We start from the raw sequence: 12,019 nt of genomic DNA, 5'->3' as shown, positions 1-12,019 counted from the left end.
TCTCTGCAGAAATACCCTGTAAAATCAAGCTGTTAAACTGAAATCAAAATCAACTCCAAACTACTTAAATTACAGCACTACAAAAACTACTGTGTATTAACAATACACCATTATGTCATCTGCATAGAACCTGATCGTAGCATTTGATTAATTATCCAAAAGATTAAGTTTGCCGTTGCATTTTGTTGGTCTGTAGAAAACTTAAGTTGAATGTTCATGTGAATAACTTGCTCGTTCTGATAGGTAGTCTTCGAACAAGATCACTTAAAAATCAGAGCGGCTAATTTAGAAATCTCTTTCCTCAAAAAATGTTCCGACTCCATAACACTAAGCGCACCTAATGAGGCTGACGGTTAATTTCTCTCTACCAGGTATGGGACCAATGCCATGGACCATTAACTCAGAGATCTATCCCTTATGGGCGAGGAGCACAGGGAACGCCTGCGCTGCTGGAGTCAACTGGACCTTCAACATCTTGGTGTCTCTCACCTTCCTCCATTTGGCTCAGTACCTCACCTACTATGGTCAGTATTTTTATGTCGTTGGTGTCCATCATTTCCACTTTATAAAGCAAGATCTTCTAGACCTCTTGAGTCAAAACCGTTCTAAAAGGAAAGAATTGATACCTTGCGAGGTTGTTTGTTGTTTCTCCTCAGACAGACAGAGGCTGCCCTTTAGTGAAGGTAGAAAATCAATCAATCAAAGGTGATGATTGAGACTTCCTGAGCAAATGATCGATTTAACCTGTTGTTAACCCATTCGCCTAGGTGAAAAAACAAAAAAAGCTTGATGTTGACCCAGAGGTGGTATTTAACATACAATTATCCAAAGCTGTAAGAAAAACGGCGTTCTGCTTCGACATGGAGGAAATGGAGATCACAGCAGCTAGGATATCTCATTAAACCTTTGGCATTTTATGTATGAATACCTATTACCAGATGCGTTTTGTAGCCCTCTGTGTTATATTAACCCTGCTGTAATGAAAGTCTGACAGAAACTTGTTACTTCACATTATATCCTCGCTGGCAGTCTGACAGCAATATTTCAGCGTGGTAAAACTTTTTCTTTTTCTCAACAGATTGTGCTTTAATCTTCTGTTGAAGTGTGTAGGCGATTAACTTCCTGTAATAAATGCCTCTTGGATCTGCTGTCACAACTAGTGATTCTTTTACGAGGGTTCCTACACATCCTTTCCATGTTGGAATTTCCTACTTTTTCAGATTAAAAATGACAAAATTAGCCATTTTTAAAGGATCACCACAGAAATGACCACAAATGATAAAGTGCTTTACACCATGTTGGTCTTTATTACATATTACATTTTGTCAAATGCCATCATCAGAAGCATAAAGCAGTATACATCAAATATACTGATCGATTTTCCAATTATTATTCAAAGGCAACTCTAAACAGGTGGGTTTTAGCCTTGGTTTAAAGGAACGCGTTGTTTCTGCAGTTTTTTAATTTTCTGAAAGTTTGTCCCAGATTAACAGAAGCATAAAAAGTCTACTGGAAAATGCTTAAAATCCAGACTATGTACGACTGCTTTCCAGATGGTGAATGAGAACAAGTACATTTATAGATCAAACACTTTGAAGAAATGTTGAAGCGTTGACTTTCTTACCACCGGCTTTTTGTTTACCCCAGGAGCTTTTTTCCTGTACTCCAGCATGGCCCTGCTGGGTTTCTTCTTCATCTATGGCTGCCTGCCAGAAACCAAAGCGCGGCGCCTGGAGGAGATCGAGGCGTTGTTTGAAAACCAACTCTGCTCATGCGGCGCCTCTGACTCAGACGAGGGGCGGCAGGTCGAGTACATCCGCGTCAAAGGCTCCAATTACCATCTGTCGGACAACGACGCGTCAGACGTGGACTAGGAGCGTGTCGTTGAACCCGCTCCGGGTCTTTCGGCGATCTCCGTAACGCGCAGAAGCGATCTGGTCTGTAATATTCATTAACACTCATTTTGTGATCCGTGGAGCCAGACAGACCTTGATCAGGAAGTGAGACTGTTTCCCCACAAACCGAATGCAGAATATTCCGGTACAGCTTTGTTCCTGTTTAAAAAAGAAAAAAAAAAAAGAGGTGCGGTACACGTGTCGTTTGGATACCAGGTTTGTGCATCCACATCATCTTAGCTGACCTGAGAGCTGTTGTCGTGACTTGTTGTATCTCCGTAGTGCCGTTACGCCTTTCAGTTTGAGATACGTTTCAGGTTAGTGTTTCGGCTTGTAGCGTTGCGCGGTAATGTTAGCTCCCCTAGATGAGATTCCCCCGCCCCCATACCCTCCAAGTTTGTGGATGGTCTTGACCTTCTCATGAAAAGCAATCAACAAACATGCACAATGTTACACCTGAGCAAACTCGTACTGTTAGTGCTTGACTAACAAAAGCCCCAGTTGGGAGCACTGGAAAGATTATACGTTCTGATGCTGAAGTTTTCATTCTGTGGCTTTCACAGTCGTTTTGATTTGAGGTTTTTAAGTTTCTCATCTATAAGAAAATGCAACTTTTTAGCACAATGCCAAGAGTCTAGCCCTACTGCCAGAAGATGTGCCAATAAATCCCCTCACAAACCGCTCAGAGGAACTGCTTCCTGGACGCATTGTAAATGTATGACATTCAGATGAAGGAGTCAAGTAAAACTTTCATTAGTGCCTGTGTAATGTGCCTAATGCCCATTTTTGTTGCATTTCCCGCATGTCTAAATAGCTTCTTCAAGTTCTAATGTTTTTTCTGTCTTCCTTCATAGCCTTATGTACAAACTAGAGGAGCCTTTGGTTTCAGTCTGGCTTTAATGTAATTTAGCGATGTTTTGTAACAACCGATGATGTGTAGTTGCTGCGTGACTTCACCAAAGTCCCTGTGTAGCAAAAACCGTTGAAGTAAAAAAAGAAAGAAGCTGTTACAATAACATGTAAATAAAGTAAATATGCTGCAACAGCTCCCAAATAAACATGGATCCAGGATAATTCATGTCTTTATCCATAAAAATGTATCTCAGTTTAAATAAACCATGAACTCCCAAGCTACATCGATTGTTAAGATACATTTTGCATTTATATCAAAACTGGGAGACTTGTATAAAAGCAAGTGGCATTGTTGACCTATTTATGAGAAAAAACAATATTACAAAGCAGGAGAGTAGCGCCCTCATGTGGAAAAATCTGCAAATGCCTAAGTATGACCAAAAATGTGATTTAAGGACATTCATTTAGTTGTCGGTATAAAAACAGATACTCTTTCCTGCAGCCAGTTTAGACTCATTTAACCTCACAGTATGCGCCATGCTGAGTTTGATGTGAGCAGAAAGGTGCCACCTCTCATTTTATTGTAAAAAACTTGCACAGGCTAAATATTGCTGAAAGGTTATAAAGTGCCTTGCACAAGCATTCATGACCTTTGAACTCTTCCACATTTTCTCACATCACAACCATATGTTTCTGTTATGTTTTTTATTGGGATTTTATGTATTTATATGCATTTATTCCAACCTGAATTTAGGTCTGGACTTTAAATAGGCCATTACTAAACATTTCAGTGCAGCTCTGGTTATATGTCCAGGTTTTTATTCTTTTGAAAGTGAACCTTTGTAGCCCCAAAGACTTTTTTCCCCCCCAGTATTTCCCTGTACATAGCTATAGGCATCCATCTATTTTCCTTTGAGAAAGCAACAGAATGATGCTGCCACCACAATGTTTAATAGGATCAGTGTTCGTTTCAGCATTTTGCAAGAAGGACAAAAAGATGACCTATTCCCTTCTTCATTCTTTCTTTTAGATTCCCCAGCCTGAGTAGTTTACCTCTGCAGCTCCTCCAGAGTTACGTTAGGTCTCTTGGCTTCTTTACTGATGAATGCCCATCATGGCTACATTATTTAATTTAGGGGTATAAGAGTAAATGTGGTTAAATATCTTGGACACCAAAGTTTTTAGGGTTTTTTAAATTAAAAAGTCATACCTGCATTAATTTATTTCCCAACTATGCACTACTTTGCATTAATCTTCCTTAATACCCCAATAAAATACATATGAGTTTGTTATAATCTGAGAAAATGAGGCAAAAAAAGATCAAAGGGTATGAATACTTTTCCAAGGCATTGATTATTGTTAACGTAAATGTCAGCTTTAAAGATATTTGTATGCTTTTTAAAAATATCGCCACTGATTATGTCGAGTGTGTGTGAGCTGTAGTAACAGGCCAAGAACATACTGAACTACTGATTCATTCGTTGTGGAATGTGCTGCGTGTTTCTCACTGACGAAAACAAACCTGCGCCCGGTTTTCAAAATAATCCAACTGCATACGTAAGGAAAATGCAATTCTTTTCATTTTTCATTTGGTAAAACTGTCTTAAAACCACGCAAAGTAATTTTGTACATATTGTACTATGGAAGACGTGTTGACACAATTTTCAAAGTGATCGTGTGCCTCTCATATGATGTACATCTTGTCAAAGGTTCTGTGATGTTTCGCTCTCCACATCCAGTTGTGTTATCGTCCCTCTGCGGCAGACAGGCCATGTGACATGTACTTATGGTAAAATGTTTCCATTTTTTATTATTATTTTATGTGAACTACTTGTATGTTTCTATCTTAATTAAAACACAAGTTAAAAAAAATCTCTGTATAGTATATTTGACAATTGTTCAAGATGTAAATGTTTTGCTAGAGTTTATATTATATAAAGATGAATATCTAATGTACATGAAGAAAGAAATAAACTCAAGAGTCTAAAGTAATGCTTAAGGGCTTTTTGTTTCATTACACAACAACATAACCAACAGACTATTTTAACTAAACACTAGAAAACATCAAACACTGAAGTATAATAAATATATTACTTTTCCTTATCTGTCCGCCATCCTTTGTTTACTTCTGCCTCAGCAGAAGCAAAACGTCGGCTATTTCTCGAAGCGTCTCCACCTCCTCCGACAGTGTGTGACCCCTGACCTCCTCTCTTCCTTCGTCTGACTCCTCCTTCACCAGGTTCTCCCTGTCTGGCCCTCTCTGCTCGCTCTCGTCTCCATTTTCCTCTCCTGTGTGAGAAACAAGAGAGCAGCGTGATTTTATTGCTAACTGGCACAACTTCCATATTAAACATTCTCAGCTGAAACCAGGGGTGTCACTAGGTTTAAAGGATAAAGGGGGGCTTAGTCCCCAGGAGATGCACATGGTTGTGAGCAAACGTAGCGGATAGTATCACATTTCTCAAACGGCAACAATTTATCCCAAATTATAATTATACAATGTCTTTTGTTTTTTTTCTTCAAACTGTCATGTATTATTTGTGGCTCTAAATGTGTTTTATTTAGCTGGTCTGAGAGCCAAAACGGCTCTTTGGATTGTAAAAGATGAACATTGCTGTTCTAGACTCGAGAGGGACGCCAAATAACAGTCGCGCTGAAATAATATCTTATCAGTCAAACCAAAGTAGTTTTCGTCTGTACAGAGCCAAATTACATCAATGTGGAAAGATGTTCAACATTGTTTCACTTTAAGAAATACTCATTTGTTAAAGGGTCTTATCAATAGATTCTGCCCTTTGAGGACATTCATGGTCTTGATGTGGCCCAAAATGAAAATTAGTTTGACACCCTTGTTGTAAGTCATACCTTTTGGCCTCCAAACACCAAGCAAGGGGTTGATGGGTCCCTGCAGGATTTTATCTGAAGGAACAATGTTGAAAATCCGGCCTCTTGAGTCCGTCCTCGATTCCTTCCAGCTCCAAGGAGTCGCTCCTTCTTTACTTGCTGAGCCTTTTGATGGTGCTCTGAGTGTCTGTGTCTCCATGTCAGTCTCCCTCTCATTCAGTGGAAACTGTTCCGATGCGTCAACAGCTGGTCGACACAAACCTTTGGCTTTGGTCTCGCCATTTGCATCGAAGCAGCACTGAGTCGAAACATCACACGTGCCAGCTGTGCCTGAGCACACTGTCTGAGTCGCTGCGTCTCGACTCTCAGCTTTCTTACATCTACACACTTCGGAGTTATGAGTTGATGGCGGAGTCACGGAGCTCCCTGACTGCTGGCTTCCAGAAGCTTTATTATCTGTGCTGACCTCATTTGGCATCATGTTCCGGTTGGTTCCAACATTCACATTGGATCTTGTTAACGGGGTGAGAGGCCCCGTTTGGGAAAGGACAGTAATTCTCTGTGAGGCTGATTTCAGATTGTCAGAGCAGGCGTCATCCAAATAAAAACCAGACTCATGGCCACATGACTCACAGCAAGATTCATCCTACAGAGAAAATAAAGGTCAGAGTTACAAAATAAAAGCTTGAACTATCACTTTGTTCTTCCTTTCTTTCACTAAAAAGACAGACGTTCATTAGAGTCCCTTAAACAAGTTTGACCAACTCAGATTTAAGACTTTTTAATACCATTTTAAGTTGTTTATGAATAGAATTAAAGATCTATTTCTTCACAGAAATGTACAAAATCTGTCCAGCCAATTGCCGATAAATTTGCACTTATCCAAGATTAAGTAGCCTTGCCAAGACCAAATTTAAGATCTGCGATTAACATATTTAAGACCTACTTGCTTTTGTAAAATAAATGTAATACATTCTAAGGCCTTAATTTTAGATACATGAAATTAAAACTTTTTAAGGATGTGCAGATACCTTAAGTATTTGTGAATAAGGAGTGAATTTTCATCAGTACTGACAGTGTCTGCACAGCATGGCATGAGATTAAGTCACATCATTACTGTCATTTGAATAGCACTTACCCAAAAATAATTTTGCAATGGCACTTTTGTGTTACATATGGCATGTCAGACCTGAAATGGTTACAGCAATTTTTAAAAATTTAGTTGATCAAACCTTTCCTTTAAGAAATACAATTTAATTGGTTACTGCCAAGTCAAAAACTAGTACTTTATATGATTTTTTTTTTTCTTTTATTTCCTCAAAAAGGTAATCTACCGGTATCTTAGGTCTCATCAACTGGACTTGGTCTTATTAAAATATATACAAATACCAACTGTGGTGTTGTGTTTAAAATGTGACAAACTATAAAGTGGGTTTTATTTGCTAGTAGCTTTAAGTTGAGTAGTGAAAACAAACTATAACAAACTACAGCTAGATAATGACAAAGATTTAAGTCCAACCTAATGTCTTTGGATACATATATATAAATGGCCATCTGTCTTCCTACCCATCCTACCTGACTCAGTTTAAGCACATTTTGGTTTATTTTATGTGTTGCTTTGGGAACAAATGGCATGCTTCTATACTGATAGCAATTCAGGAAACTAGCAAGGTTTTACAAATGCAAATGAACTTACATCATTGGAGTCTGAACTGAGGTAACCTGCTCTGCATGAGCAACTTGGCAAATATTCAAAGCTTTTCAAAAGCCCAGCATTCTCTCCAAGACATGCTGTGGGTTTTAAACAGACAGCTATTCAGTTTAGTGAGACTTTTTTTCCCCTACTTCCCAGCATACACACACTGACTGAGCTGCTTACTTGGAGACGTTTAACAAACTTACTGGAATTTCTGTGAGTGCCGTTGGAAAGCTGAGAAAGAAACAGACACAATATTTGATACTGTAACCTTTGCATATGCTCCCATCTGAGTAAAATAACAGGAATTGTTTTTTGAAAATATCATTCAACTGCATCAAAATATCACTTTTGGTGTTTTATCTACTGTTCGTTTCACAATAGAATTGCAGCTACAGATTCCAACACTAGGTGGCGACAAATGATTAAACTTCAAGGTCTTACCTCCATTCCAACAGCCTGAGGACTGGGTACAGTTCTATCACCAAAAAGGAAGATCACACATTAAAAAGTGATCCAAAACAGAGTTTGTATCATTTGAACTAACACTTACTGAGGGGATGAAAGCCTCACTGACGATTCCTTTCTGAGATATACCTTGGAGCATCCATTCCCAAAGAGTACACCTGAAATTAAACATAAAAAAATATTAAAGGAAAGCAGTTACAATGTTCATGTTGAGGTTTTTAGGAGTATTCACTTTCTGTTCCATGCGTATTATCATTAAACATTGTGAAAACGTTCTCTTCAAACAGATGGATAGGCTCTGATTGGCTTATTGGAAAGTCCAGCGTGGGCTGGTTGGTCTCCAGTTGGTCCAGACAAAAGGGACTGGAATGTCCTCCATGACCTCCTGCTTCGGTTTTACTGTAATCAAACATGAAGTCCAGGGAGGAGGGGTTAAGAAAAGAGGATAATCCCATAACAAAAATGAACATCTCTGAATTGTATTTCTTTCCTCACTCTGGCTTTGGACTTCCAAATAGGACCTGGGATGGCGTGGGGGTCTCCAGCTGGAAATAGGGTGGGTTGGCTCTGACAGACCAGGAGATGGGATTGGTCATACCTCTGGGCTGGGAGAAAGGCTGAAACTAAAATAAAGGAAGTTTTTTCTTCTTCTAAGAGTTACCGGTAATGCAACACATCACAAAGCCTGTTGAAATGATCATTTTCAGTTTCCTTGATAAGACAGAAAAGTGTATATGTGTAATATTCATAACTACCTCAGCTTGCTGCAGCGCTGATGTGTCCCAAAGTGGTGGAGAATAGCGGGGAAGAGGCTGCGACCGAGTCAGGCTTTGTTTCTGCTCATTCGTCTGCAGCGGGAATAATCCTGGAGGCACCAGCCTTAATTAGTTATTACACCGAGGAAGTGCATTCTTGTGTGAAAATGCACTGGGAATATTGTTTAATCGTATTTTACGGCTGTTTCATTTGGTCAAACCTCGGCCTGAAGTGAACGATGTGGAAGGAGAAGTGTGTGGAAGGTAGTCAGATGCACTGTTGTCCGAGAACGCTGACTCCGGTACTGGTGATAACTTAGAAAATGAAGGTGAATTGATTGAGTCTCATCACTTACGTTTAGGCCTGTCGCGATAAACGATAAATCGATTAATCGTACGATAAATTAAAACTATCGACGTCATTTTAATTATCGGCACTATCGTCTCTTCCGACCTTTTTCTCTTTCAGCTAATGAGACTGAATGAAAAAAGGCTCAACTCCGGTGCTCTCCACTGATCCTCCCTTCCTCATTTCCTTAGTGTAAAGCCCAGCGCACACTTCACGATCTTAGAGTTGTCGGTCGGTCCATTTTCAAAACCTGACAGATCACACATTAGCCGACAGAAATCCTAGGTATAACGGTTCGATCGGGTTCGTTCCTGCCCTGTGGTGTCCAACAATGGGCACAAAATAATGGCTACAAGTCCAGTGAACTAATTTTAAAACCAGACATTAATCAATGCTTTACTACAGTCTACCTGCAATGCATGTGGCTAGTGTCAGCGTAAAGTCCTGACTGAATGAAAATCATTAGAACCTATTTACGTCACGTTAACGAAGAACAACTGAAAAGTACCGGGTTTATCAACTGCGGTAGCAATTTCACTCCAACTCCTCCTCTTGTCATTTCTATATTCTTTGCATGTTAAATAAGCATTAATGTTGTTTCCACATATCATCTCCAATGTCCGCTGGACTTCGGGTTGCACCGTGTCAGCTGTTTGGGATTCCCCTCCGTAATTTCCCCTCAGAAAGCGCAGGAGAATCCGTGCTTTCTGATTGGCTACTTGTCACATTCAACATGCTGCGTTAAGATCCCAGTCGGGGAAAACCCTGATTTAGATCGGAGGACGATCTACCGTAACAAACCACACAATCTTAGAAAGACCAACGATCTAAGATTGTCATAAGGGGAAAAATAGGAGCAAAAAATTATGTAGTGTGAACTATTGCATCAGGTAGTCGATGTGCCCATCTTCTCTATTTAAATCTAATTATTACTGAAGGGCAACATAATATACAGACTTCGTAATCTGCAGTCTTTTGGTTGAATGCAGTATTTATTTCCACTTTGGCTTTATGTTGTTTAGTTTTTTTTTCCAAGTGAGTTTTTTGTTAATGGAGACTGAGAATCCATTTTATTTTTGTTTTTGGTTGTTTTGTTTATTTTGTTTATCAGCTCCAGTGTTTAGTGTTCTTTTGAAAATAAAGTGTATCTAACTTTGGCAGAAAATCACATGCATTATTACATCATTTCCATTAAATCAGTGTAAAAAGATCTTCAAACAATATTATCGTTTATCGCAATAATTTTTGAGACAATTAATCGCTCAGCAAAATTTGCTATCGTGACAGGCCTACTTACGTTTGTCTGAAACAAAATTGCAGAATTTACCAAATGTGCAAAAAGGAATGACTAACCTGGCCATACGTGATCCTCTGCGAACTCTTTAGTTTTCTGATTTCTTGAACACTAGACCCCATTGAAAAAGATGCAATAAGTAGAATGGTTTGTTCTGTATTTAGCTATTTGCTGTGGATTTCACCTGAACTGAGCCGGGCTATCAGCAAGGCTGAGGTTTGATGGAGAGCACGGGCTCATTGGGAGAACCACGGGCTCGTTTCTCCAAGGCTTGGATCCTTTAGATCTGCCAAAGACTGCGACTTTTGGAGGTTCTTAAAAAAAGAAAATTTATTTCATTTAAAAAAACGTTCCAGTTCTAAAGAATATAGAAATACAGTTACGCAAAATTTTAGACCTTTTGAATACACAAAATACCTACAATGGAGTTGACAATACTGGGCCCTGTAACAACAGTGACCCATAATTCACTTGACGGATGTTGTTTTAGCTAAGGAGGCAAACACTAGCTTCTAGTGGGTAGGGTGTCATAACTTTTTCTTCATTTATAATACACATTTCTATTGATAATTTAAGTAATAAAACAATTATATAATTGCTTTTGCAATTAAATTACTTTGTTTTCCATGTATATCTTAAAATAATTCAAGATACGTGCATTTCCGAAACATCATCAGTGACCCCTCACACCCCCACCATGGACTGTTCTCCCTGCTGCCCTCTGGAAAGAGGTTCTGCAGCATCCGGTGCAGGTCCACCAGGTTCCGAAACAGCTTTTTCCCACTTGCCATCAGACTGCTAAACTCTTAACTGGACTGCACTTAAAATCTGGTCTCCACTTTATACCTTGCACATGTACAGAGCTAAATAACTTCTATTTTACTGTCAGTCCTGCACTTTATATTTTGATTTATATTCATATTTTATACTGTATTTTATTTTACTCTGGAGTAACCTCATAACATTGGAAGCTCAGAACACTGTCCTGAGCCGTATGCAACGTAATTTCGTTCTGTATACACCCTGTGCATGCAAAATGACAATAAAGTCAGTCTAAGTCTGAGTCTAAGTCATTTCTTGATAAAGAACCGAATATTTAATGTGTTGTTTTTTTTTAATTGACTGTATTTTTTAGTATAACTGGAGAGTGATAACCTGGCTCTTTACCTTGATTTGTTTTTTTGGAAGCTATCTGGTTGACAACAAACAAGGTCAGAAGGTCTGTGCTCCCGGAGGAGATGTTCCCAGGTGAGGAGGCGGATGGAGTCACGCCCAGCGTCTTAAGTTTTTGCTGCAGTTTTCTCTTTGCAAAAAACTCCTTTGACGAAAACAAAATAAAAGACGACAAAACTTTACACTGGCCATGGGCTCGTCGACATTAGCCGCAACTACGTAAACCCCTAGAAATTTAAATAAGTATTTAAATTTAAAGTAAATAAATATTGAAGTAGCAGACTCACCCTTTGCTTTTTTGTATCGTTCTTCATCACTAACCGGTTCCTAAAATGTTAGCAGAACAACCGTTGATTCGTTAGCTAAACGTTATTCTACTTATGAAGCTCGTGGGGATTTTTTTTTTCTTTTCTCTCGACTCTTACCTGGAGCCTCCAACCCAATTCATGTTTATTGGTTGTAAGTAACTAGTTTTCAATATTATAACTAAGTATTAATATTCAGTATTAACCTGAAACGGAAACTTTCTTTGCTAATAAGCTTGCTAACGGTACCTAAATCTGAGAAAGCGGAGGCGGCATTGCACGCGCTGCACAGGAATCATCTTCTACCGCCTTTGGTTAAAAATAACGACTTATTATTTTAACATTTTATTCATTTTGGCACCTTTAGCCAGTATTTAGGTTTAAATGG

The 12,019-nt window shown here is 39.0% G+C and overlaps 2 protein-coding genes across 2 annotated transcripts in view; one reads left to right on the top strand and one right to left on the bottom strand.

Annotated features, from left to right (window-relative positions):
* The window catches only part of slc2a13a (solute carrier family 2 member 13a), a 64,787-nt gene extending 60,048 nt beyond the window's left edge, over positions 1-4,739 (top strand). Inside the window, exons 9-10 of the mRNA XM_028019726.1 lie at positions 372-524; positions 1,648-4,739. Coding sequence (XP_027875527.1) covers positions 372-524; positions 1,648-1,874 — 380 coding nt within the window. The 3' untranslated portion in view covers positions 1,875-4,739. The remainder of the gene's footprint in view (positions 1-371; positions 525-1,647) is intronic.
* redic1 (regulator of DNA class I crossover intermediates 1) lies at positions 2,055-11,927 on the bottom strand. The gene is made up of 16 exons (XM_028019727.1): positions 11,752-11,927; positions 11,614-11,653; positions 11,321-11,471; positions 10,338-10,467; positions 10,213-10,264; positions 8,732-8,825; positions 8,511-8,620; positions 8,251-8,378; positions 7,988-8,154; positions 7,841-7,913; positions 7,732-7,765; positions 7,494-7,521; positions 7,288-7,382; positions 5,613-6,237; positions 4,842-5,036; positions 2,055-2,309 (listed from the first exon to the last, which is right to left on the bottom strand). The coding sequence occupies exons 1-15, from the start codon at positions 11,772-11,774 to the stop codon at positions 4,870-4,872; spliced, it is 1,917 nt and encodes a 638-aa protein (XP_027875528.1). The 5' UTR covers positions 11,775-11,927; the 3' UTR covers positions 2,055-2,309; positions 4,842-4,869.
* Positions 11,928-12,019: the final 92 nt, after the last annotated feature.

The sequence above is a fragment of the Xiphophorus couchianus genome, chromosome 6, assembly GCF_001444195.1.
Source record: "Xiphophorus couchianus chromosome 6, X_couchianus-1.0, whole genome shotgun sequence".
Taxonomy (NCBI): domain Eukaryota; kingdom Metazoa; phylum Chordata; class Actinopteri; order Cyprinodontiformes; family Poeciliidae; genus Xiphophorus; species Xiphophorus couchianus.
Note: the sequence above shows the minus strand (reverse complement) of the source record. Positions and strands in the feature narration are given on the sequence as shown.